The sequence below is a fragment of the Balaenoptera borealis genome, assembly GCF_965194805.1.
Source record: "Balaenoptera borealis genome assembly, chromosome: 9".
Lineage (NCBI taxonomy): Eukaryota > Metazoa > Chordata > Mammalia > Artiodactyla > Balaenopteridae > Balaenoptera > Balaenoptera borealis.
The window spans coordinates 7,079,030-7,104,969 of record NC_138873.1 but is presented as its reverse complement, the minus strand read 5'-3'; the positions used below and the strand labels follow the sequence as shown (position 1 = coordinate 7,104,969).

Below are 25,940 nucleotides of genomic sequence, written 5' to 3'. Positions count from 1 at the left end.
GGTTTCACGCACAGCAGGCCAGCTCTCAGCCCCGACAAACCAGTGAGTATCTCTAGATATCAGAGTACTCTGGGGAAATATTGGAATGGGAAGTTTCCCTAGCATTTTCCTTCTTTCTTTTTTTTTTTTTTTTTATCAGATGCAAAGTGTTTAATAGTGTTAATAATATGTAATAATAAGGGCAGCTAGTGAAGGCCCAGTGAAGAGAACGTGGGAAAAACAGTACCTGTGCTTCGTTGATTTCTCAGCCGCACTAATGCCGCTGACCCTACCGTGCACGTACTGACGTGCTTCACATTTAGAAAGAACTCTGGGTGCTGGGCTGGGACGGCTTTAAGACGGATGGCACGGGTGCCCCGCCGGCTCCCGCGAGGTAGCAGGGTCCCTGGGAAGGGGGCAGCCCAGAGGAATGCTCTGAATATAGACTAGAGTTTGACTTCCAGCAACACTACAGAGCCCGGGAGGGCTACACAGCGATGGCCCCCAGACCACATGATCACACAGAGCAGCCATCAGAGCAGGGGGAGGTCAACGGGGGGAGGAAAAACCACAGCCACGAGCATGGTCGTGTCCCCAGAGCTGAGCTGGTCTCCCTTTCAGCATCCTCCAGCAGTTGCATGGGGCCACTTGGCAGGAGGCAAGGAGACGGGAGCTGGGAGGGGCTCCTTCTGGTAGAAGCTCTCTCAGGTCTCCCCACAGCTGTGGTGGCTCCCAGGATGTGAGGAGGCGTGGACGTGACCACACGTGTAAGGGAAGGGAGACGCTGCCCTGGGTGTAGACTATCCCCAGGGAGAACCATCCGAATATGGATGGTGGTGTTTCTAAGCCCGTAAACCTGTGCAAAGTAGCAGATATACGTGGGCTCCTGGGAGACCCTGACTATGGTGAATGTCGTTTCATCCATCCAGAGGTGTCTCGAAGTTATCCCCTCCCATGCTTAAAATTTAGAGAGAAGCTGGTAGAAGGCAAAAGTCCCATTCAGAAACAAACTCATGGAAAGGCTAGTTTAATGAAGGAGCCAAGCGTCACCCCAACCTAAGGCGCTAACTCTCCCGCCACAGGGATGGTGAGACCAGAGCCCAGAGTGTGTCCCGTGTTCAAAGGGATAGGAATCACTGACGTGAAAGAGAGAGTTTCATGGCCAGAAAAATTGGGAACCAACTGCTTAGACAAAGTTAAACAGATTTCTTTACAAAAGGCATTCTGAATGGCTTGAATATATGTTACGAATGGGGATAATAATAGCTTCCTTATGTGTTGTCTGTGAGGATTAAATGATCTGATACTCGAAGGGAACTTGGAACCAGCGAGAACTTAGAACCAGCATTTAGTAAGTGCTCAGTACAAGTCAGTTGTTTTCCTTGTTGTTATTCTCCAAGAGAGGATACAGTGGGAACCAACTGCCAGATGTACGTGACGTGGTGGCATCTGCCTTTCCCCGGTGAGTATCTCTAGATACCAGAGTAGTATGGAGGGCACTCGGGGGGAAATATTGGACTGGAAAGTTTCCCTAGCACTTGTTTTTAAAAATCAGGTGCAAAGTGTTTAGTAGTGTTAATAATAAATAATAATAAGGGCAGTGAGTGTTTCTTGAGTGCTTTCTCTATGCCAGGCACCGGGGAGGCATTTGCCACCCACCATGTCATATGGTTCTATTGCTGCGGGACAGCTTCTGTTATCAGCTCTGTTTTTCAGAAGAGAACTTGCAGCTCAGGAGGCTAAGAAACTTGACGTGAGAGAGCTGAGACTCAAACTCTGGCCAGATGGTGCCAAAGTCCCAGCGCTGAACTCCCCAGCTAGCAAGCCCTCATAGAGCCCCTGAGTGTCCCAGCCACGCAGCCGACGCCCTGAGACGCCCTCACTTCTTGCCCAGCCCAGACTCACCATGTTTTTCCACCGGCACGTGGCAACGGGGACAGGGTTTAGTGGTTTTCTTGATTGTTTCTTTGGAGGCGTGCTCCCACCGGGCCTCCTCTGCCGCCTTCTTATCAACTCGGTAGGCCTGGGTAAATGAGACAGAAGGAGCTGAAATTCAGATCTTCACAGTGGGCTCCAACGTGGGTCCCCTGAAACACTGCACAGGAAGTTCTTAGAGATGGAAGTGCCTTCAGGCAAGAAGCTCAAAAGTAAACTCACTTGACAAGTGCTGGACGGCTCCTGGCCATGCAGGGACATACACCAACATGGTTTCCTGGCATCTGGCCTGTGCTTACAAGCTAAGACAAGACTGCAGTTTTGCAGTTTGAGTTCCTCTTTTTTATTGTCTTGAATAATTGTAACAAATAACATCTAGTGGGTGCTTAACATGCAGGCAAGGTGACACATACTCTTAAAACCTTCTTGTTAGACGCTTCATCAGGTGAGTGTACTAGTTTTTATTTTACATCGAGGATTAGACATGTTAAACAACTGCCCAAAGCTGATAAGCAGCAGAGTCTGTGTGATTCCAAAATCTTTGCTTTTAAACTTTCTTCAACATCTTATTACCTTTCATTCCTGCACCTGGACAGGAATGTGGTCACAGACAGGACGGGGCAGGAACAGGGAGGTGAAGCTGATGTGACAGAGGAAGTGGCAGCAGGAATAGCGAACAGCCAGAAGTCAAGGCTGGGCTCTGGAGCCAGCCGCCTGGGTTCAAATCCCAGCTCCACCTGGGTGGGCGGCTTTGGGAACATTCCTTAACTCTCTGAAAGTTCCCATCTCAGATGGAAATCAAAATGCCTAGTGCATTGCGGTATCAAGGATCAAGCGGGTTAATTTCTTTAAAGGTTCAGGACGAGTATCTGACACACATTACCTGACAATAGAATGACCTCCAGATCTACAACAAGCTCTCAGAAATGTTTGCTAACATTATTCAAGTCAGAGGAATGACTCATCCCTGACTCATATACCACGAAAAGGAGGAGGGATTTCAAAGGAGCCGCTGAAGATATTCTGTGCCTGTCTAATTGTTCAGACACAACAATCTCTTCACTTACTTCAGTGCTGAATGACACATGCAGAAAAAGAATTGGTACATTTTTGGATTTAGTACAAGAACTCTGTGGTCTAGAAATATATTTCAAAATGTTAATCCAAACAGAACCCCTCCTTCTTGGCCTCTATGGTATTAAATTTTTTTCTTCTATGCTTTAAAATTAATATGAACGTGTGGGTCATTTTATTAATTTGTAATGACTCTTAAAACATTCCCAGAGATATTTTTAGATTAAGAAAGTACTAAAAATGACTTAAAATATAAATTAGTGAAGAAATCAAATAACATGAAATGCTCTAATACTCTGATATTACTCTAATAATAACATTGATGATACTTTACAAATTTATGACACATTGTTTTTTACACTTTGATTTCCATCATTTCAGTGGCCCATCAAAGTAACCTAGAGAAATCAGGCAGCTATCAAACTTATTTTACAAAGGAGGCCTCTGAGTAGTAAAAAGGCCAAGTGCCAGGTTTCAGGATGCTCGCCGCGTGTATAACAGCACCAGGGCCGATCAAATGCAAAAATTTGGAAAACCTGAAGGATGGAAACCCAAACCAGAGATGCTCACACACGGGGTCTCCGCCCAGCACCATGGTCTCTTAGCAGGTTTTCTAGATGGTGAGAGTGAAAGCAAGAGGTGCTGGGATGGCTGTGCTTAGAAACGACTGTGTCAGGGCTTCCATGGTTGAGAATCCGCCTGCCAATGCAGGGGACATGGGCTCAATCCCTGGTCCGGGAAGATCCCACATGCTGCAGAGCAACTAAGCCCAGGTGGCACAACTACTGAGCCCATGCGCTGCAACTACTGAAGCCCACGCGCCTAGAGCCTGTGCTCCGCAACAAGAGAAGCCACCACAATGAGGGGCACACGCACTGCAACGAAGAGTAGCCCCCGCTCACCGCAACTAGAGAAAAGCCCGCGCGCAGCAACAAAGACCCAACACAGCCAAAAAAAAAAAAAAGAAACGACTGTGTCAGTAAGTAGAGCAATCATCCTCGGATACCACAGTGCAGGGAGGGACCTAGATCAGATGTGGAATCTGGTGAGTGGATCCTTCATTCCAGATACAAATCCAACTTTTATCATTTCATCGTTAGGTTCTAAATATTTTTGAAATGTTTAAGTTTTCACTCTTTAAGAGTGAAGTATTAGGAGGTAAATAACTGTGTTTATACCTCATTTGCAGCATTTAATGGTTTCTATGGTAATTAGTATTTATGTTTCTGTTATTTCCAATAGAAAGTGAATCCATCCAAGGCCAAGATCACGTTTGTGTCTTCCTCTTCTCTCCAGTGTCTGGCACAGTGCACAGTACCTAGTGGGCACTCAGTACATTTTAGCTGAGTCAGTGAACAGATGACACATCCCATGAAGCCACCAGCCTGACAATCGTCTGGAATAGGACCCCGTGAACCAGCAAGGGCATGTGGGGTGCATCCCTGATGGTGGTCATTGAGGTGAAACCAATTCCTTTCTGTTAATCAGCTCTCCCGTTCACAAAGGAAACTTCCTTTATAACTCAGAGGACGTCATGTGATTTGTGAATACTTTGTTAGAATAAAGCAGAATCAGTTTAACACTAAGAAGCAACCACAGGTCATGGAAAACTTCCTTTGGCTCTGGGACAATGTAAAGACCACTCATGGCCCAGAGCCCAGTGATAAAGCTGTGATGAATGTGAACCGACACAAGATTTAGTAAGTAGCTTTGTATCTCAAGTACGCGTCTTCCAATCAGCTCAGATTCACGTGTGGTCCTAACCCTCAGCGAACATAGCAAATACTCTTCCCGATCCTATGTCCCCAGCTTTTCTTTTTAAGGTTCAGGAGCTTGTAATTCTGTAGCTATGGTTTAAAATTGCTTACTGGAGGCATACAGGTCAGAGAAATATATAACGTTACTTATCAAAGACTAATTTGAAAATGCCACTTTTCAGCAATATGGCACACTGCATGCTAAGTGCAATTTCTCTGAGGTCTGTATACCTAAAAATGCTGGCTGAAATATGCGAGAAAAGTCTTTGCTTAATAAATGGTTGATCTGATGGGAAAGTCAGGAAAATCCCTGAAGGTCAGGATAAGAAAGAGAAAATCTTACTGGTGTAGGGAGGGAGGAATCTGGTGTTTGCTATGGGGCTATTTTCCTAGTCCCAGGCTGCCCAAGGCCTGGTCTTTACAAGCAGAGATGGGACCTGGGCCAGAGCAGTGTGGAAGGTGGAAAAATCCTCCCAGAAGAGAGAATTGATAAAGAATTGATGAAAAAACGTATGTGCTGGTCTCAGCCTTTGTCCTATGGTGGAGCAGGTCAGAGAGACAAAGTTCTTCTGAGAATTCCCAACCACTAGGCCTTATGCACAGCGTTTGTGAAAAGAATTCATACCACTTGATTAGCTTAAAAAAGGACTCACGCCAAAAAGTTAATTTGAAATACTCCCGGATTGGCAGTATACCCAAGAACCTGGCTGAAGCAAAAATATTTTCTGTAGAGTAATGCACTTTAAAAAGACAAACCTCAAAAAAAAAAAAAAAAAATCACACAAATAAAATTCCAAGAAATCTGGGCTCACAATAAAAAAGTCACCAAATACAGGCGAAAACAAGCTACCATGAGTGAAAGTGGCAGAAGTGCAAAACTGCAGAATTTGACCACAAAGGTTGTGGATATTGGAATGATCAGATGCAGAGTACAAAATAAATATGTTTAGTAATACAAATAAATTTATTTACGAAAAAAATAGACTCACAGACATAGAAAATAAACTTATGGTTACCAAAGGGGAAAGGGTGGGGTAAGGGGAGAGGGATAAATTAGGAGTTTGGGATTAACAGATACACCTACTATATATAGACAGATAAACAACAAGGATTTACTGTATAGTACAGGGAACTATATCCAATATCTTATAATACCTTAAATGGAAAAGAATCTGCAAAGAATATATATATATACACACACATAAATATATATGTATGTCTATGTATAACTGAATCACTTTGCTCTACACCTGAAACTAACACAAAATTGTAACTCAACTGTAGTTTAATTTTTAAAAAATTAAATCAATCAATAAAATGGCATGGCATCCCGTTCCTCACATGCTCATGGAACCAGCTCTCTTGTCCTCTTGCTGGTTTTCCCATTGATTCCATGAAGAAGACACAGAGCTGTGTCTAGGAATCGTGCCGTGACGGCTACAAAGTTGTAATAGGTTTGCAGTGAGCATGTAGCGGGAGGGGACGCAGGCTGGTCCAGGACCCTGGAGCTGAGGATCGGGATCCAGGTGTGGAAAGGGATGGGGCAGGGGAGGGAGGTCCAAGAGGGAGGGGATATAAGTACACCTACAGCTGATTCACTTCATCCTACAGCAGCAACTAACACAGCACTGTAAAGCAATGATACTCCGATAAATAAATAAATTAAAAAAAAAAAAAGAAGTAACAGTGACCATGTCTATTATATTAGGAAGCTGTGCTCTCTGTCAGGAGCTCGGAGTAGATCATTTAATTTAGCGATTGTAGCCTTCCGAATAGGTAGGGCTGTTGTCAACTATTTCAGAGGGAGAAACCTCAATTTCAAGAAGCAACTGAACTTGCCTGCGGCCACAGAGACTTCGAGCAGCAGAATCCGTGTGTGACCCCTGGACTCCCTGATTTCATACCCCGTGCTTTTGCTGCTACAGTTTCTTTCACGATGACGTCGCATGTTACAGAGAGGACTAAGGGTTGAAGGCCATGGCACTGTCACAGAGCGGTTCCACACCCTGAGGCCGAGGGGCGGGAAATCTCTGCTTCCTCTGCGCCCAGCCGACGCCCTCACTCTCCACCACTCGCCCCGCTCTGTGACCTCCTGCTGTGTGGCTGGATCTCACTTCCGCCTGACCTGCTGAAACTGTTCTCAGAAAGGACACGAGTGAGGCCACAGTTGCCAAAGCCAATGCCTTTTCTCTGCCCTTTTCATCTCTGATAGTCCCACCGCCCCTAACACTGTGGGCTTCCTTCCTCCTTGGTAGAACAGAGCCACGGAGAGCGCCCAAAACCCCTCAGGAGGCCTCCGCCCGCATCAACATTATTCTTGTTTCTTCCGCGTCACCCACTTGGATCCACGTGGAAGGTACAGCGGGAGACCCGCCTCTACTGCTGCTGGCCTAACTGACGTGGGGAACCAAGAAACACAGCTCTGGATCATCCTCATGTGCCCAGATGACTGTGTTAGACCTTCGACTATCACTTCCTGGGGAAAAGGGGTGTCATCAAGTCTCTTCTGCTGAGATCTCTGCTTAGCAGCTTTTATGAGTATCCTTGATACTGATATTCAAATCCTTCTGGAATGATCGCGAACAGAGGCCGGATGCCCACTGCTACAGGATCACCTAGGGATTTAGAAAACACACGCACACCTTTGCTTGTGCTCACAACCTGGAGATTTGGATTCAGTAGGTCTGGAATGGGGTCCAGAAATGTGAATCCTTAAAAACGCCCTGGGGGCTTGTGGGGCGCAGGGAGGCTTGAGAGCCGCCTCGCTTGAGCCTGAAAAGCATGTTTAGTTGGATAAACTCACCCTCTCTTATGCCTTTAGTCATCAAGCTATAAAGCAGTGACTTGTCATTGTGCTGCCAGGAGGTGAAGGCTTGGTTGTCACTCAGCATTATCGTCCTACGTGTGATTAACTGTGGCTCCTATAGGGCAGTGTGACAGGTTAATTGCACAGACCTCTGTGCCTGCTTTGTGTTCACCCGTCGGGGGGAGGAACGGTGTGTGAGTGCGAGTGGGGGAGAGGGGGCGGGATGTGGTGTGGGTGGCATGGGACAAGTCTCTCTTCTTACACAGTTGATGGCTAAAAATAGCAATTTCCTACAGTCTCCTATATACCTTCAAAACTGCCTCAGCGAGGTCAAGTATTGGCATGACAGACAGTCTGTGGCTCAAGAAGGGACCATGGGTTTTGTTTATAAGGGGATCATTGTTAAGTGAACACTTAGAGGTGCCTGTGGCATGGGAAGTGGTTCAGAGCAGGGCTCTGGGGTCATCAGTGCCTGGGTTTAAATGCCAGCATCCTTCTCTACTTGCTGGGTAACCGTGGACAGACACCGAGCCTCAGCCTCTTCTCATCTGTAAGTGTGATGAATACAGTCCACCCCTCACAAGGGTGGTCGCGAGTCAAGAATATAAGCATGCAAGAGCTTAGCAAAGAGCCTGGTGCACCGCGAATGCCAAGTTCGTGTTTTCAATGATTATAACCATTATCTTGTCGTCATCATCGTCCTCACCTCGTATTTATAGAGATGAGACTATCAGACTGTAGGAGCTTGTATAAACCGAAAAGACTACTGATGTCTCCTTTAAAAAACACAGGTAAATCAAAGCAAAGTGCCCTCACAGAGGTTTTAAAATTTGTGCCTAGGAGACCCTGTTAATACGTATGCAAGTTAGAACAACTTGAGAGACTGTTCGCATTCATGTCATCTTTCCTGCTTTAGGAAACTTATTTGTGACATCTGTTTAGTCAATAATCAGACAAGTATATCCTAATTCTAAAAGTCAATTTAAATCTATTTTCCAAAAAGGATCAGATTGCCATAAATCCCTGAAAACAGGCGGCTTAATTCAGATTGTGAATGCGTTCAGGTGAATGCCGACTTTGACGGGGTCCCAGCTTCCCCGGAGTCACAGCAAGGTCAGGTGGTCTGGTCCAAGACCACTGCTTGTGAGCAGCGCGCCCCTGCTGGTGAGTCGGAACACCGCATTCCCCTTTCAGGCCTGAAGATTCTTGGAACTATTATTACTCTCTCTTTTCGGGGCAGTATACGTACCTATATAGTATTAATTTATATAATAAACATATACGAGAAATAACTACTCGTTATATCTTTATCTCTATGTGTGTTTAGAAAGAAATCACTGAAGTGCTAGGATGTAACGGAGCGTCTGGCTGGGGGCTGGGTTGGGCTGCTGGGCCGCGCTCTCTGCACTAAGTTCCCAACTTCCCGGGCCACGCTCTCAAATTCAGTTTGGAAGAATATTCTTGATGAAGGCAATAACAGTGGTGATTTCTGTTCTTAGTGCAATGGGTACCAAACACCACTTGGATCGCCACTTAGACCTTATATAGCCCTGCTCCACGGGACCTTGACTGCTTCACAGAGAGGGAGGAAAGTAAATAAACAATGTCTATTAGCATATTTTAAGATTGATGGGGAAATGGGACAACATAAATATTAAGATTATTAATAGGACATATATACACTACCAAATGTAAAATAGATAGCTAGTGGGAAGCAGCCGCATAGCACAGGGAGATCAGCTCGGTGCTTTGTGACCACCTAGAGGGGTGGGATAGGGAGGGTGGGAGGGAGGGAGATGCAAGAGGGAAGAGATATGGGAACATATGTATATGTATAACTGATTCATTTTGTTACAAAGCAGAAACTAACACACCATTGTAACGCAATTATACTCCAATAAAGATGTTAAAAAGAATTATTAATAGGTATCATTTAATGGGAATTTTAAAGTTCTTTGTGTTCAGCTATTATCACACATTGACAAATGGGAAAAATCTGCACTTGAGAGAGGAAGATAAGCTAAGTTGTATTCTGGATGATGGAGATCACTAGTTCATGGCTTGCTCAGGTCAGTAATGACTAAAATTATCAATCTAGAAAGGATTTTGAATGTGGAAGCATCACTAATGCACAGAGGAAGCCAGAGCAGAGAACAAGCTTGTCCTTTGTGTAAAATGTGGATATTCTGGTACAAAGCTGACTATTATTCTTCGCTAGAGCTGGCACAGAAATCCCTTCATTCAGCAAATATGTGTTGGATGCCTGTGATGTGCCAGGCACTGTTCTAGGTACCAGGGATACGTAAACAAAAGAGACGATAAACAAACACCAGACGAAAAGATCCCTGCCTTGTAGCGCTTACAAGTTAGCAGAACAGTGGTTCCTAGCCTGTGGTGTGCATTAGTACCACCTGGAGGCCTTGTTCAAACACAGATTGCTGTAGATCTCCCCCCCCCCACCCCTCCCAGCTCGCCCACAGTCTCCTCCCAGTTTCTGGATCAGTAGGTCTTGACATGTTCCTGGGTGATGCCCAAGCAGCTGGTCTGTGGACTACAGAAGTAGCAGAACATCTGCATATGCTGCAGTCAACACAGATACAAGGAATTGTGTGTGTGTGCTCTAGCACACGTTGTCTTGAACGTGTACGTCGAATCTCTGCAGCCTGATGTAATCCTGTGGGGTGTGTGTGTGCTGGAATGAGGATGGATGAGGAAAGAACCACCTTGTTTAGTGCACACTGGGATTTGTCAGGCTCCACACTAGGCGTAAATGCATGCATTGTTCATTAAATCCTTTTGAATTTACTACATCATATTACAGATGAGGAAAGCATGGCTTGGAGAGGTTACATAATTCACTTAATGATGACCACAGTTCATGTATCAGTTAGGGTTCTCTAGAGAGACAGAACCAGTAGGATATATATGTATGTATAAAATATGTGGATTTACTTTAAGGAATTGGCTCATGGGATCGTGGGAACTGGCAAGTTCAAAATCTGTAGGGCAGGCTGGAGACACAGGTGGAGTGTCTATGTTACAGTCATGAGGCTGAATTCCTTCTCATCTGGGAAATCTCAGTCTTTGCTCTTAAGGCCTTCAAGAGATTAGATGAGGCCCACCTACATTACAGGTCATCTCCTTTACTTAAAGTCAGCTAACTGATGGTAGATGTTGACCACATCTACAGAATACCATCCCAGCAGCACGGAGACTAGTGTTTGACAAAAAAAACTGTGCAACATAGCTTAACCAAGCTGACACAAAAAAATCAACCATTACAGCTAGTCACCGCTGAGACTCATTTTCAACACCAGATCAGTTTGACTTCAAAACCGTTCTGCCTGGCCTTGGATTCCTCACAGGATAGCGATGATCAGATAAGAGATGTACACTTAGTTCTTGCTGAAAGAAATTAAAGGTAAACTTGGAAAGCAACAGCAATAAATTAAAATGTGCTGACCCTTCATGCACGTGTTTGGCAACTGCTTCATTTGATAAGAGGTGATCAGGGAGAGCAGATGAATTATTTTTCCCACAGCTGGTCTACAAGCCCTCCTGTCCTGCGGATGACAATATATAAATACATGTATCCCCCCCCCCCCCCCATTTTAAATCAGTCAGTGAATAAAGGATTCATTGTAGGCAGGACCCAGATCTTAGTTTTTCAAGTCTGTACTTCAATCAGAAATGCTGCGCCTGTCTTGATTCTCCTGCCCCTGCTGTCAATTGAAAGCAGTGAACACTCCTTTTTCCCCAGGTCACTTCACTTCTGGCCACCATGTCTTGAAAAATATATGATTTCCCCTAGGGATTTAGCGCCATCTGGTGACCGCGAGGAGCTCTGCAGGTATCTCCCCTCTTCCTGCCCGAGGAGGAAATGCAGGGAATCTCCAGGGCACGTCTTCTTCGGGCGGAGCTGAAACAGTCTCTGGTGTGTGTGTGTCTGTGGTGAGTGTGTATGGGAGGTGTGTGTGTTCGGTGTGAGATGTACGTATGTGCTGTGTGTGCGGTGAGTGTGTATGTGGGGTGGGGTGTGCATGCGGCATGGGTGTGTGCTCTGTGTGTGTTGAGTAGACACATGCAGATATACCACATATGCGTGTGTGTGATATATGTGTGTTGAATATGTTGTGGTGTGTGTGTGTGGTGTGTGTGTGTGTGGGGTGGATATGTGTGTGGTAACAAGTTTCTGTAAAAATGCTTTCCACGTGATGGCGTTGCTCCAACAGCTGCTCCTGAGGCTGGGGCGCAGGTGCGGACAAGCGGTCCAGGTGAGGGCCGTGCGTTCAGGCCTCCTCTAGCGAGCCGGCCAGGACTCCTAAGCCCGCTTGGATCCGGAGGGCTCGGGGCAGCCCCGCGTCCACGTGGGCTCCCCACGCGGGGAGGCGGCCGAGGCGGGGACTCTGGCCTGGTGTCTGCGAGGAGGGCTGAGCTCCGGCTGGGACCGGGGAGATCGTGTCCTTCAGTGGGGACACCAGGCTGGGAGGACCTCCTGGGGCTGGGAGGCTTCTAGAAACCCCCGCGGGAGAGAGGCCGAAGCCCCAGGCAGTGCTGCGGGCTGCCCAGTTCTGCTCTCTCTCCAGTGATGGCCGCGGAGGAGAAGAGAGCAACTGCGGAGGACGGGAGGGCTGTGGGAGAGGCGGAGCCCTGGGCCCGCGTGGTAAGTCTGATGTGTGAATGAGTGAGTGTGAGTGTGTGTGTGAGCGTGTTTGAGTGTGTGTATGTGAGTGTGTGAGAGTGTATGAGTGTGTGTGAGTGTGTTTGTGAGTGTGTGTGCGTATGTGAGTGCGTATGTGAGTGTGAGTGTATGAGTGTGTGTGAGTGTGTTGAGAGTGTGAGTGTGTGAGAGTGTGTGAGTGTGAGTATGTGAGTGTGTACGTGAGTGTGTGTTTGTGTGTGTGTTTGTGAGTGTGTGTGTGAGTGTGTGTCCACACGCTGAAGTGTGCCTCCATTTGTTTTTCAATGTTGTCTTTCATTTTCTCTCTCTCTAGTGCCTGACATTTTCAGCATTCAGCCTTTAAAATACCCGAACCTCAAAGCTGTACCATTTTGTAGTACTTTACAAGGCATAAAATACTTCACATACATTCTCTTTCCATTGTTTGTAGACCTTGCTGGCCCAGTGTGGCAGGTGGGGAAAAACGCTGTAAGAATTTGAGAGACTTGCCTGGAAGTGGAGGAGAGTAGCAGCCCAGGGCCATTTCTGCTCCCCCGGGGCCAACAGACCAAATGCTTGGGGAATGCACTACAGGAGCTCCGGTGTTGTCTTCTGCACCTATTCTCCTCCTTTCTATTGAATGACAGGCGGATGAGGCGCCTGCATTTCCTGGGCTCTAGCACCGTCATTACGTGTCTGCACGTCTGCCACCCTGCACATCCAGAGTCAAGAATTTGAGTGAAGTGCACTGATAAAGCTGCATCACTTAAACCAACAGGCGATTCAGGAGCTACACTCCCAAATAACTGTGGACCTAGACCTCTGGGGATAATAAATTCCCCCCGTCTCCCGATTCTGGGGCTGCACTTGTGTGAACAGCAGTAAATGGCCAGGAGATAAGTCTGCAGAGAGTCAGTCAAGCACACCCAGGAATCCAGTCCTCCTGGGCCATCGCTGTTTCGCTCTCCTTCTCCAGGGGAGGAACGTCCCTCAGCCTCCGGCTGTAGAACCGGGGAGGTTGAGGCAGGGGTCCTGGGTGAGGGGCGATCAACTGGAGATGATTAATCGGTGTCTTTATCAGCCAAGGCATCCCTCTGAGGTGGTCTACGCATCTATTCCTTTACCCGCCCAGCACCTCTGCTGAGATGTCCAGAGTGAACTCGTCATCTCTCCCCGAACACCTTGCTTCTGTCCCTGTGTTTCCTCTTCCAGTGAATGGCACTGTTACCCACCCAAGTTCACCCAAGGTGGAAATTCGAGCATTGACATTAACTCATTACTGCTCTCATCCTGTCCTCTAATTCATTGCCAAGGTCTGGATCCTACCTCAGACCCACCACCTCTCTGTATCCCCGCTGCCCTTCTCAGCACCCTGATGAGTCTCTCTAGTCTTGACTCTGCTGGTGGATCCTTGGCTGCACCCCAGCCCTGCCCCACCTTGGGTACTGGTTTCCCCAGCTGCTGGCAATTTTGGCTGCATCTCTGCCGAGACGCTACACAGGACTCTCCCTAAGTCAAAGCACTGCCTCATTCCAGCCACAGTTCCTTGTGGAGGCGGGGACAACGCACACCCGATGACCAATTGACGTATGGATGGACGGGTGCTAAAGATCAGCCTCCAGCCCCGCACTCAGGGTGAGACAACTCTCCAGAGCCGTCTTAGTTCCCGGGCCCCGCCCCGCCTCTACCTCCCCTCATCTCCCGCTGTAACGGCATCACTGCAGCTTCTACCCCTGCTCAATCCTGCTTCCCTCTCTTCCTAAGGTGTCATTCCTGAGAGCACGCCCACAGACACCTCCTGTCTGCCAGACTCAGAGGCGGTTTCCCTGGGAACGTGACCTATGACAGCTGGTACCAGGAGTGGTCCTAGGACGCAAACATATGATGGGGCAGGGGACAGAGTTGAACACCTGCCAGCTGTCTGCCAGAGAAGAGGCCATTCCCTGTGGGACACGAGCCCTGGAAGCTTTGAGTGCTGTCAGAGCTGCGAAGGGCTGTGCACTGGGTTGGCTCCGGCGCCAGCAGTCCTGTCTCTGGGGCCGCACAAATAGGCAGACCCCATGGTACTCAAGGTGTGTGTGGTGAGAAAAGATGTCGCACGGAGTTTATTGCAAGCCAGTGAGAGAGTCACAGTGGCAATGTCTAGAGTTCTGAGCGGCGCTGTTTGGGAAAAGCTCCCAGCCTGCGCCTGAGCCCCATGGGGCTGGAGCGCCGGCAGCAATCCTTCACGAGAGGAAGGTGGCGCATCTGGGATCAGGCCAAGCAGGACCACGGTGGACGAGTCACCTGCACGAGCAGTGGGTCAGACCCCCATGTTACCCATCATCCACTGCTGGGCCACCGGTGCCTCTCCCCTGGCTCGCAACTCTGGCCCCACGGTGGCTGTCGACACAGGGGTGCAGAGGGAGCTGTTTTTATGGTCCCAGCTTGGTCCACAATTGGGTTTGCTTAGCATGTGTCTTTGTTCGGGCTGCGCTAACAAAATATCACAGACTGGGGGGCTTATAGACCACAGAAAATTATTTCTCCCAGTTCCAGAGGCTGAGAAGTCCAAGATCAAGGCATCAGCATGGTCACGTTCTGCTGAGAGCGCCCTTCCTGGTTCATAGCTGGTGTCTTCTCGCTCTGTCCTCACATGTGGAAGGGGCGAGGGGTCTTTGTGGGGTCTCTCGTATCAGGCACTAATCCCGTTCATGAGCTCTCTACCCTCATGACTTAAGTACTCCCAAAGGCCCCAGTTCCTAATGCCATCGTCTTTGGGGATTAGGATTTCAACATATGAATTTTAGGGGGACATATTCATTAAGACCATAGCAGCATGTGAGTGCAAGCCAACAATGGATGGTTGCTATACTATAACCCTTTCTTAGGGTTAGAAGAGAGTGGTGGGGAGAAACCCTCTCAATGGGCAGAGCTTTGGGCAAAGCAACTGACCATACACTTTGTGTGGGATGAAGAGGGTCCTGATTTAAGAATATATATAAACTCGTAGGCAGTGGCAAATGTCTTCACAGGTTAGTTAAGGGCATGGGAGGAGAAAATCTGGAAGATTGAGGACAAAGAAGACAAGGAGATCTGCATAAAAGGCACGTGGATAGAATTGAGAGAGTGGGCATGAAATATACAACATATTAATGCCCACAAGAGAGCATCTGCCACAGAAAGGGGCCTTCAACCAATAAGTAGAATGATCCAGCCAGTTGACATCAGCCAGCCACACCAGTGCTGGTCAATGGACTCCTGAATGGAGCAATCATGGTGGCAAGATGGCAGCTCTGCTTGGATCCTATAGCTTAGGCTTTCACTTGCCAAGTCTGAGGTAGCTACTGCCACTGCCAATGTCCAACCTGCCAGCAACATTAAGTCCCTAGTATGGCACATCCTTCAAGGAGAACAATCTGCCTGCTGATTATATTTTTACCGGGAGAGGTAAAAATTCCATCTTGACAGGAACTGACTCCTATTCTAGGTATGGGTTTGCCTTTCTTGACAACAGAGCCTCAGACAGAACCACCATCTGAAGGCTTATGGGATCTTGTATAACATCACATTGGACTAAAGAAACCCACTTTCTAGCAAAGAGCGTGTCACAGAGGGCACATGACCATAGTGCACACTGGTCCTGTCACATATCATATCACCCAGAAGCTGCTGATCTGAACTAGTGATCGGCCTGCCTTTCAAGATGCTGCTGGAGCTCCTACATCTCCAGCAGTAAGTGGAGATGAGGTGCTATTCTTTTATTTTTATATTTTAAAATTTTATTATTATTATTTTTTAACATTATTGGAGTATAATTGCTTTACAATGGTGTCTTAGTTTCCGCTGTATAACAAAGTGAATCAGCTATATGTATACATATATCCCCATATCTTCTCCCTCTTGCGTCTCCCTCCCACCCTGAGGTGCTATCCTTCAAGATGAGATTTACACTCTAAATAAAAAACCACAGTGCGATACCGTGTCTCCAATAGGTAGAACACGATGTTTGAGGAATCAAGGGGTGGGAGTAGGAATGTAAGCCCCACTTATTGTTACTCTCAGTGACCCACCTGGGAATCTGTGCTCTACCTGGGCAACTTGGAGCCTTACAGATACAGAGGCTCTGGTTTCCACAGGGAAAATGCTTCTACCAGGGAACACACCAAGAATCCTATTAAACTTCAAGCTACAGCTGCCATTTAGTCACCTTATGTGTTTACCCAGAGACTGGCAGGCAAGGAAAGGAGTCACGTTTCTGGCAGGGATAAGTGACCATTAGGAAAAGGTAGGGCTACAGCTATGCAACGGAGAGAGGAGGAACACGGTTGGCACCCAGGCGATTCACTGTGGCATCCCTTGGTGCTCTCCTGCCCAATCCGGAGAGCAAATGGTCGCGCTCAGTAGTCACGGCTTTAGAAAGGCAAGTAACCAGGGGTTTGGACCCATCAGGCGTAACCTAGAGGTGCTTGGCTGAGGGTGAGGGCGAAACAGTCACAACCCGCAGACCAACTGCAGTGGTGTGAGCTGGAGTTCACCCCGCTTACCTCCCTCCTGTACACCTCCCTGGTCTCTTCCTCTTTCTCTCAGCAGTGCAAGGGCGGAATGTAGTGAGTACTGTGAAACTGGCCGGAGCAACCATTTCCCTGGCCGCTGGGTATGTTGGCAACAGACGGCTCTCTGCCAAGTCTCTATCCAGGAACTGCCCTCAGCTGAAGCAAGCGGCTTCTTCCCCCCAAGGTCCTGCTCCCTCCTGGGTCGGGGGAGCTCACAGCCGAAGACTGGTCTGTGTGAGGGGGTGTAAACTCCTGCCCTCCTGCCCACCTTGATGCAGAGCAAATCTGAAGGACCATCCGAGCCCCAGAGCTCCTTACAGGACTGGCTGAGGCCCCTGCTGCAGGTGTCCCGCAGCTCACCCGCTCCCTTTGCCTTTGCCCTGCACGTGCTATTCCCCAAAGTGCCCTCCCGCACCTGCACTCAAACCTCAAGGGTCTCAGAGTTTGCTTCCTAAAAACACGACCTATTACGATTCCCCCCCTGTTTTTCCTATTACAGCTGGTGATCTTTCAAAAACATCAATCTGATGATGTCAATCTCATTAAAATCCTTTAAGGCCTTCTCACTGCCCTTAACTCTAACCTCCGTAACCTGACCCATAAGACTTTATTTGCTGACCGCTGCCTACTATGGCCGCTGCCACCAACACTTACACAACAGTCATACCGAGCTTCCCTCGTTTCTCTGAGTATGCCGTTCTCTTTCATCTCTAGAACTCTGCATATCTTGTCCCTCTGCCTAAAGCGCCCTCCGTGCCATCCTTGCCTGGATAGTCCATTTTTTAGGCGTTAGGTTTCATTTCTTCCTGTGAACAGTTCTGTAAATCTCTTAGAAGCCTGGATGTCATAGCTTCCTGAACGTCCCCTTTTGTGGCTGTTGGCACGTAAATATTTTAATTACTTGTTGTTTTTCAATGTCACTAGATTATAAACCTCATGAGATCAGAGGCTGGTCTATGTTTAATGTTGTATCAAAAATACCGAGTGCTGTGCATGGTGCATAGTAGGTACTTTATAAATGTTTACTGAATCTCTCTATTTTCCTTCTTTTAATTGATTATAAGGAATTCAGACTTAGCTGAAATAAGGTTCAAAGTCATGGAACACAGAGTCTGCAGACACAATTCCACCTATGGATAGATGTTTAAATTTTTTTTAAGTTAGTTCTTGACCTTTAAAAATAAGGATATTTGGGGCTTCCCTGGTGGCGCAGTGGTTGAGAATCTGCCTGCCAATGCAGGGAACGCGGGTTCGAGCCCTGGTCTGGGAAGATCCCACATGCCGCGGAGCAACTAGGCCCGTGAGCTACAGTTACTGAGCCTGCGCGTCTGGAGCCTGTGCTCCCCAACAAGAGAGGCCGCGATAGTGAGAGGCCTGCGCACCGCGATGAAGAGTGGCCCCCACTTGCTGCAACTGGAGAAAGCCCTCGCACAGAAACGAAGACCCAACACAGCCATAAATAAATAAATAAATAAATAAATAAAAAATTAAAAAAAAAAAAGGATATTTAACATAAACACATGGATTTCAAGCTACTCAAACCTTAAAAAATCAGTTGGGGAGATCTGGTGACATGGGTCCCTCATCTCTGCCTGGTAACAACTGACCTGAGTGACACAGCCGTGTGGCATTGACAAGCTATGCACACCCTGGCCTGGCACAGACTACATCACGGTCTGTGTGTAACTGTTCTTGCAGGCTAGTGTTTTGATGTGCTTTTCTGCTGTTGTTCTGTTTGTTGAAATAGGAAAGTTAGACAAAAAGTGTACTCTATCTTTATACTCAAAACATTGAGAGGCCTGTGAGTTTAATCCAGCCTACTTGGCTTGTTTATATTACTAGGCTGGTGCCTGTTAGCATTTAAGTTTGCCACCCTGGGACAGCCAGCATTAACCTGCATATCTCCCTTTTTCAAAATGCAGAGTGACAGCAGTAAGCACTACTGATCTGGTGATGATCAACTCTATGACTCCTGCAGGTCACTCTCCCTCCTCCTACCTTGCCTGTCATCTACATCTATTGCAAAAAGTTGTAATGAGGCTCAAAATGTGATGGTGTATTTGAAAGTGCTTTGTAAACAAGTACTACACAAGGGTAAATTATTATTATCTTTCCCTGGGCAAAATGGTGGTTTTATTCTTCTAATTTAGGAGGCCGAAGGAGGGAACAGTGGTTTATGGTGGGAGTCTTATTTTCTCTTATGAATCAAAAGATTACCGACACAGGGACTTCCCTGGTGGCGCAGTGGTTAAGAATCTGCCTGCCAATGCAAGGGACACGGGTTCGACCCCTGGTCCAGGAAGATCCCACATGCCGAGGAGCTACTAAGTACGCAAGCCACAACTATTGAGCCCATGTGCCATAACTACTGAAGCCTGTTCACCTAGACTAGAGCCCGTGCTCCGCAACAAGAGAAGCCACCGCAATGAAGAGCAGCCCCCTCTAAGCCCTGGGGGGATAGCCACAGTGAGTGCTTGTGCATCTGTTAAGAATTGCTTCTTTGTTTGCTATAGTCTCATGGGTCTCATGGACACAAGCCCTGTTGGTTTTCAGAGCTAGCTGTTTTGGGAGCCAGGCCCTCTGGTGGGAATCTTAACAGCTGGGGCCTTAGATGTGAGGTCCAAACCCTTTGCGCCTCTGGGAGAAGTTGAGAGTTGGGGTTCCTGTTTCAAGGTGGGTATTTTCTCCTTTGTCTGGTGTATAGGAGTCACTCAGCTAATCTCTGGATCCCTGTGACTGTATAGCGTATAGCCGTACAGGCATACCTCATTTTATTGTGCTTCCCTTTGTTGCACTTCACAGATATTGTGCTTTTTACAGATTGAAGGTTTGTGGCAACTGTGCCTCAAGCAAGTCTATCAGCGCCACTTTCCCAATAGCATTTGCTCACTTCGTGTCTTTGTGTCACATTTTGGTAATTCTCACAATATTTCAAACTTTTCCATCATTAGTGTATTTGTCATGGTGATCTGTGATCAGTGACCTTTGATGTTACCATTGTAACTTTTCTGAGGCCCCATGAACCGTGCCGACATAAGACTCCCAAATTAAGCGATAAATGTTGTGTGTGCTGAGTGCTCCACAGACCGGGCATTCCCCTGTCTCCCTCCCCCTCTCCTCGGGCCTCCTTATTCCCTGAGACACAACAATATTGAAATTAGGCCAACTAATAACCCTACAGTGTCCTCTAAGCGTTCACACGAAAGGAAGTGTTGTAAGTCTCTCGCTCTAAATCAAAAGCTAGAAGTGATTAAGCTTAGTGAGGAAGGCATGTCCAAGGCCTAGACAGGCCGAAAGCCAGGCCTCTTGCACCAAACATTTAGTCAAGCTGTGAACGCAAAGGAAAAGTTCTTGAAGGAAATTTAAAGTGCTACTCCAGTGGACACATGAATGATAAGAAAGTGACCCTGAGAAAACCATAATTCAAAAAGAGTCATGTACCAAAATGTTCATTGCAGCTCTATTTACAATAGCCAGGACATGGAAGCAACCTAAGTGTCCATCATCGGATGAATGGATAAAGAAGATGTGGCACATATATACAATGGAATATTACTCAGCCATAAAAGAAATGAAATGGAGGTATTTGTAATGAGGTGGATGGAGTTAGAGTCTGTCATACAGAGTGAAGTAAGTCAGAAAGAGAAAAACAAATACTGTATGCTAACACATATATATGGACTCTAAGGAAAAAAAACAAAACAAAAAGGTCATGAAGAACCTAGTGGCAAGATGGGAATAAAGACACAGACCTACTAAAGAATGGACTTGAGGATATGGGGAGGGGGAGGGGTGAGATGTGACAGGGTGAGAGAGTGTCATGGACATATATACACTACCAAATGTAAAATAGATAGCTAGTGGGAAGCAGCCGCAGAGCACAGGGAGATCAGCTCGGTGCTTTGTGACCACCTAGAGGGGTGGGATAGGGAGGGTGGGAGGGAGGGAGATGCAAGAGGGAAGAGATATGGGAACATATGTATATGTATAACTGATTCACTTTGTTATAAAGCAGAAACTAACACACCATTGTAAAGCAATTATACTTCAATAAAGATGTTTAAAAAAAAAAGAAAGTGAAATAGCCTTATTGCTGATATGAAGAAAGTTTGATTGGTCTGGATAGAAGATCAAATCAGCCACAACATTCTCTTAAACCAAAGCCTAATCCAGAGAAAGGCTCTTGACTCTCTTCAATTCTATGAAGGCTGAGAGAGGTGAGGAAGCTGCAGAAGAAATGTTTGAAGCTGGCAGAAGTTGGCTCATGAGGTTTAAGGAAAGAAGCCGTCTCCATAACATCAAAGTACAAGGTGAAGCAGCAAGTGCTGATGTAGAAGCTGCAGCAAGTTATCGAGAAGATCCAGCTGAGATAATTCATGGTACACTAAACAACAGATGAAATAGTCTTATCGTGGAAGAAGATGCCATCTAGGACTTTCACAGTTAGAAGTCAATGCCTGTCTTCAAAGTGTCAAAGGACAGGCTGACTTTCTTGTTAGGGGCGAATGCAGCTGGTGACTTTAAGTTGAATCTAATGCTTATTTACTGTTCCCCAAATCCTGGGACCCTTAAGAATTATGCTCAGTCTACTCTGCCTGTGCTCTAGAAACAGAACGACAAAGCCCGGATGACAGCACATCTGTTTACAACATAGTTTACTGAATATTTTAAGCCCATAGTTGAGACCTACTGCTCGGAAAAAAAGGCTCCTTTCAAGATATTACTGCTCACTGACAATGCACCTGGTCACCCAAGAGCTCTGATGAAGTACAATGAGATTCACGTTGTTTTCATGCCTGCTGACACAACGTCCATCTTGCAGTCCATGGATCAAGGAGTCATTTTGACTTTCAAGTCTTATTATTTAAGAAATACATTTCATAAGGCTATACCTGCCATAGATAGTGATTCCTCTGATGGATCTCGGCAAAGTAAATTGAAGACCTCTGGAAAGGATTCACCATTTTAGATGCCATGAAGAACATTCATGATTCATTGGAAGAGGTCAAAATATCAACATTAACAGGAGTGTGATTCCAACACTCATGGGTGACTTTGAGGGGTTCAAGACTTCAGTGAAGAAAATAACTGCAGATGTGGTGGAAATAGCAAGAGAACTAGAATTAGAAGTGGAGCCTGAAGATGTGACTGAATTGCTACAGTCTCATGATAACACTTTATGGATAAAAAGTTGCTTCTTATGGATGAGCAAATAAAGTTGTTTCTTTTCTTTTTTTTGGCCCTGCGGCTTGCAGGATCTTTGTTCCCTGGCCGGCAGTGAAAGTGCCGAGTCCTAACCACTGGACCACCAGGGAGTTCCCATAAAGTTGTTTCTTGAGGTGGAATTTACTCCTGGGGAAGAAGCTGTGAAGATGGTTGAAGTGACAACAAATGATTTAGATTATTACCTAAACTGATTTGATAAAGCAGTGGCAGGATTTGAGAAGATTGAGTCCAATTTTGAAAGCAGTTCTACTGTGGGTAAAATGCTACAGAGAACTTGTTCATGAAAGGAAGAGTCAATCGATGTGGCAGACTTCACTGCTGTCTCATTTTAAGAAATTTCCACGGCCACCCCAGCCTTCAACAATCACCACCCTGATCAGCCAGCAGCCGTCCACACGGAGGCAAGACCCTCCACCAGCAAAAAGATTATGACTCACTGAAGCCTCAGATAATGGCTAGCATTTTTTAGAAATGAAGTATTTTTAAATTAAGGTACGTATTTTTTGGACATAATGCTATTGCCCACTTAAGAGAATACAATAGAGTGTATACCTAACTTTTTTATTTTTTTTTAACATCTTTATTGGAGTATAATTGCTTTACAATGGTGTGTTAGTTTCTGCTTTATAACAAAGTGAATCAGTTATACGTATACATATGTTCCCATATCTCTTCCCTCTTGCATCTCCCTCCCTCCCACCCTCCCTATCCCACCCCTCTAGGTGGTCACAAAGCACAGAGCTGATCTCCCTGTGCTATGTGGCTGCTTCCCACTAGCTATCTATTATATGCACTGGGAAACCAAAAACTTCGTGTGACTCACTTTATTGTGACATTTGCTTTGTTGTGATAGTCTGGAACTGAACCTGCAATATCTCTGAGGTGTGCCTGCACATTTTGTGTGTCCGTGGGAGGAGGGGAGCTCAGGGGCCTCCCATGTCACCATCTTGATCTACTCCTCCCCACCCATTCCTGTAGCGTGCTTTCCCAGCCTCACGGTGAGGACGGATATACGGCGAGGAAAGAGGGAGTTGTCATTCGTTCACTAACATTTAATGAGTACCTCCTACATGCTAGGCACTGGGGGTTATAAAGACAAAACAGGGACAAACCTTGCACTAAGAAAGTTCAGAATTTTAGTGAAGATACAGGGAAACAACATTTCAATGTGAAGAATGTACAGCAGAGGTATGTGGAGTAGTCCGAGAGCTTGGAGGAAGTAGTGGGGTGGGCAGATGGCCTCATGGAGGAGCTATCTTACGATCTGGGTCTTGGAGGTTGAGCAGGAGCCGGGCAGGCAGGGGTGGCATACGCCCGTTAGACATTGTGGATTTATTCATCAGAGACAGCAGTCACTGTTCCCGAACTACTTTGATCAGGTGCAGCCAATGAAAATAATTTCCTTTGTGGTTTTGGACAACACCATGAAAACTCTGGAGGTCTCTATTGCCTTCTTGTTGAATAGGAGGAGTAATGTCAACTACTTAGAAGCCCTGGGAGAATGAATCAATTTATGTGGTTTACAAGAGCAAGTGTTTACTTATTAGAAAACCTCCGGGGGGAATACATGGCGGAGAACAACCCGGCTCGAGCAAGAAGAAGCAAATGGGGCTGGACTCTCATTAGCCCGTGATGGATTGATCTTCTGTCACTGATTCCCCAAACCCCCAGCAGTTTCAACTGCAAGCTTGTTCAATATTTTAAAACCAATTTAAAACCAATTTTTGAGTTTGCTTTAAAAAAAAAAAAGTTGCATTAATCAAAAAATACATTAAGATTAGGGTCAAGCAGCTTAACTGATGGGAAAATCCTGATTGGGCCCCGGGAGACATGGGCTTGCCTGGCTGGATAATGTCAGAAACCGCTCAGCTTTAGAGCGAGAACAGTGGAGAGTAGCCACAGACGGCTAAAAGGAAAAACCTTACAAATGAATTGAATTGAAAGGAAATTTGAAGAAGGCTAATGCGGGCATTCTGTTGTATTAGCAAAATTCAGACACGAGGACGCACCTGAAGCCTTCCGTTCCAGGAAGGGAGGCTGCGATTAGATTTTTATTGTTAGGTGTGTGGAGTGCCATCCTTTCAAAGATTTCAGTTAAGTGGGATTGCAGAGGTCATCCATTTGGAGATCACTGCCGTTTGGGAGAAATGTAGGGAACAGAAAATAAACTGGCTCTATGAAAATAAAAACCCTTCATTCTCTTGCCAAATGGAATTGAATTGGCTCTTTCAGTCTGATGAAATAGCTTGTTGGGTTCATCCTTCTCCGTGTCCAAGAGTAGCTCTGGTTGAAATGAGGAAACCGGAGACGTGGTAAACCAGTCCATAGAGGATATACTGGTTATTCTGTGTTCTTTTCTCTCCTCTGCTCTGTGTGTGGAAGGCTGAATCCGATGGGCTGTGTCCCTTGGGTCCCTTATGGCTGGCTTTCAGTTGGGTGTGGCCAATGGGAGACATTTGCAAGAGACCAGAGGGTGAGCGGGAGAAGTCAAGGTGTTGGTCCTCACCCCCCTCCGGCTTTGGGTCCACTTTTGGCAATGCTGGACTTTCCACAATTACACCTCCTGTCAGAGCTCCTCCACGGTTCCAGCTCTTGAGCTTGGTCCCCATGTTACGCCATTTCCTCCTCTTGTCCCTTCAGGCCTGGCGCAGTCACGGTTCCCCCCATGCTGGACTCCAAGGCCCTCCACATCGACTTTGGTTCTTGTGACCCTTGCCCACCACTGTAGGTCATCCACGACCCCTCAGTTACAGTCTCTTCATGTGCCCATCTGAGGAGGACCCTGAATGGATGAGAGACTTAGGAAAAAATGGCAGCAAAACCCCCAAATACTAGTTGCCTTCTGTTCTCAGGCAATAGTGAACCAGCAGACTTTTCCAGTTTGGTGGGTCCATTCGCTTTGTTTTCAAATAAGAGAACTATAAGGCTGGTCCAGTTATCCGAGCTCTAGGCCGGAAGGAGGCTCATTTCAGAGAGGTCTTGTTGCAGGGCCGTCTCTTCCTGAATTCTCTCTTGGATAACCCTGTCTTGAATTAAAGATTCCTCCTCTGAATTCATATCATATTGTTTGTGCAAGCCTTGTGGCATCTAATAAAGTAACATAAACTCCATGAGAGCAGGGACTTAATCCCCAGAGCCTAGAAAAAAGCCTAAGCCACTACAGGTGTTTAATACTATTGAATGAATTAAATAATGTCTTTTTCTTTATAGATGCCATTGTGGAAAGGGAATGTTGCCTGTCATTCCAGCAAACAACAAATGTTGCCCAAAATCAAGCCATTGGCCACTGCAGCTGCCCACACAGTAGACCTTGAGGGGAATTCAGGATGCAGAAAATCAGGAAACGTTCTGTGCTCTGGATACTGGCCCTAGGTAGTTAAGATGCATATCGAAGGAATAATTTCAGAGCCCAGACTCTTGTAGCTTCCCATACATAGAAAAGCACTAAAATCATTAACTTGAGAGGTCTGCTTTGTTTGATTAGCAGTAATCTTTTGACGTTTGACTACATGTTTTTTTGTTGTTGTTGTTTGTTTGTTTTCAGCACAAACTCCTATATATCCTGGCTCCTCCGTTACCTCTTCAGAGCTGAGAGGCTGTCTCCCGGCTAGAGTCCTCAGTAAGGTCCTCAAATAAACTTAACTCACAACTTTTAGGTTGTGTGTTTTTCTTCAGTCAACACCACCATCACTTAACAAACATCCATTAAATGTCTATGCACCAGATACTGTCTTGAGCCTGGGGATGTAGGGGTGGACGGAACACAGGGTAGCTGAAGAGAATCTTGCCTCTGTACCTTTGTCCATTCAGTGCCCTCTGCTGGAATGTTCACTGTCATCCCTAGACCACTGTTCTCTTGACAAACTCTGACCCACCCTCCATGACTCCTAGAGAAACACTGTACAAAGCTATATTCACTAAACTTTGCTTTAGCATATTATGATCATTATCTATTTTCCTGTAAGTCT

General features: G+C 46.4%; 1 protein-coding gene across 12 annotated transcripts in view; it reads right to left on the bottom strand.

Moving 5' to 3' along the window:
• PRKN (parkin RBR E3 ubiquitin protein ligase) overlaps positions 1–25,940 on the bottom strand; it is a 1,304,064-nt gene that overhangs the window by 28,057 nt on the left and 1,250,067 nt on the right. For all 12 annotated transcript variants that reach the window (XR_014248121.1, XM_082404597.1, XM_082404598.1 and 9 more), the window contains one exon: positions 1,885–2,002. Coding sequence is in view for 11 of the 12 variants with exons in the window: in XM_082404597.1 (XP_082260723.1) it covers positions 1,885–2,002 (118 nt within the window). In the remaining variant the exon portion in view is untranslated. The remainder of the gene's footprint in view (positions 1–1,884; positions 2,003–25,940) is intronic.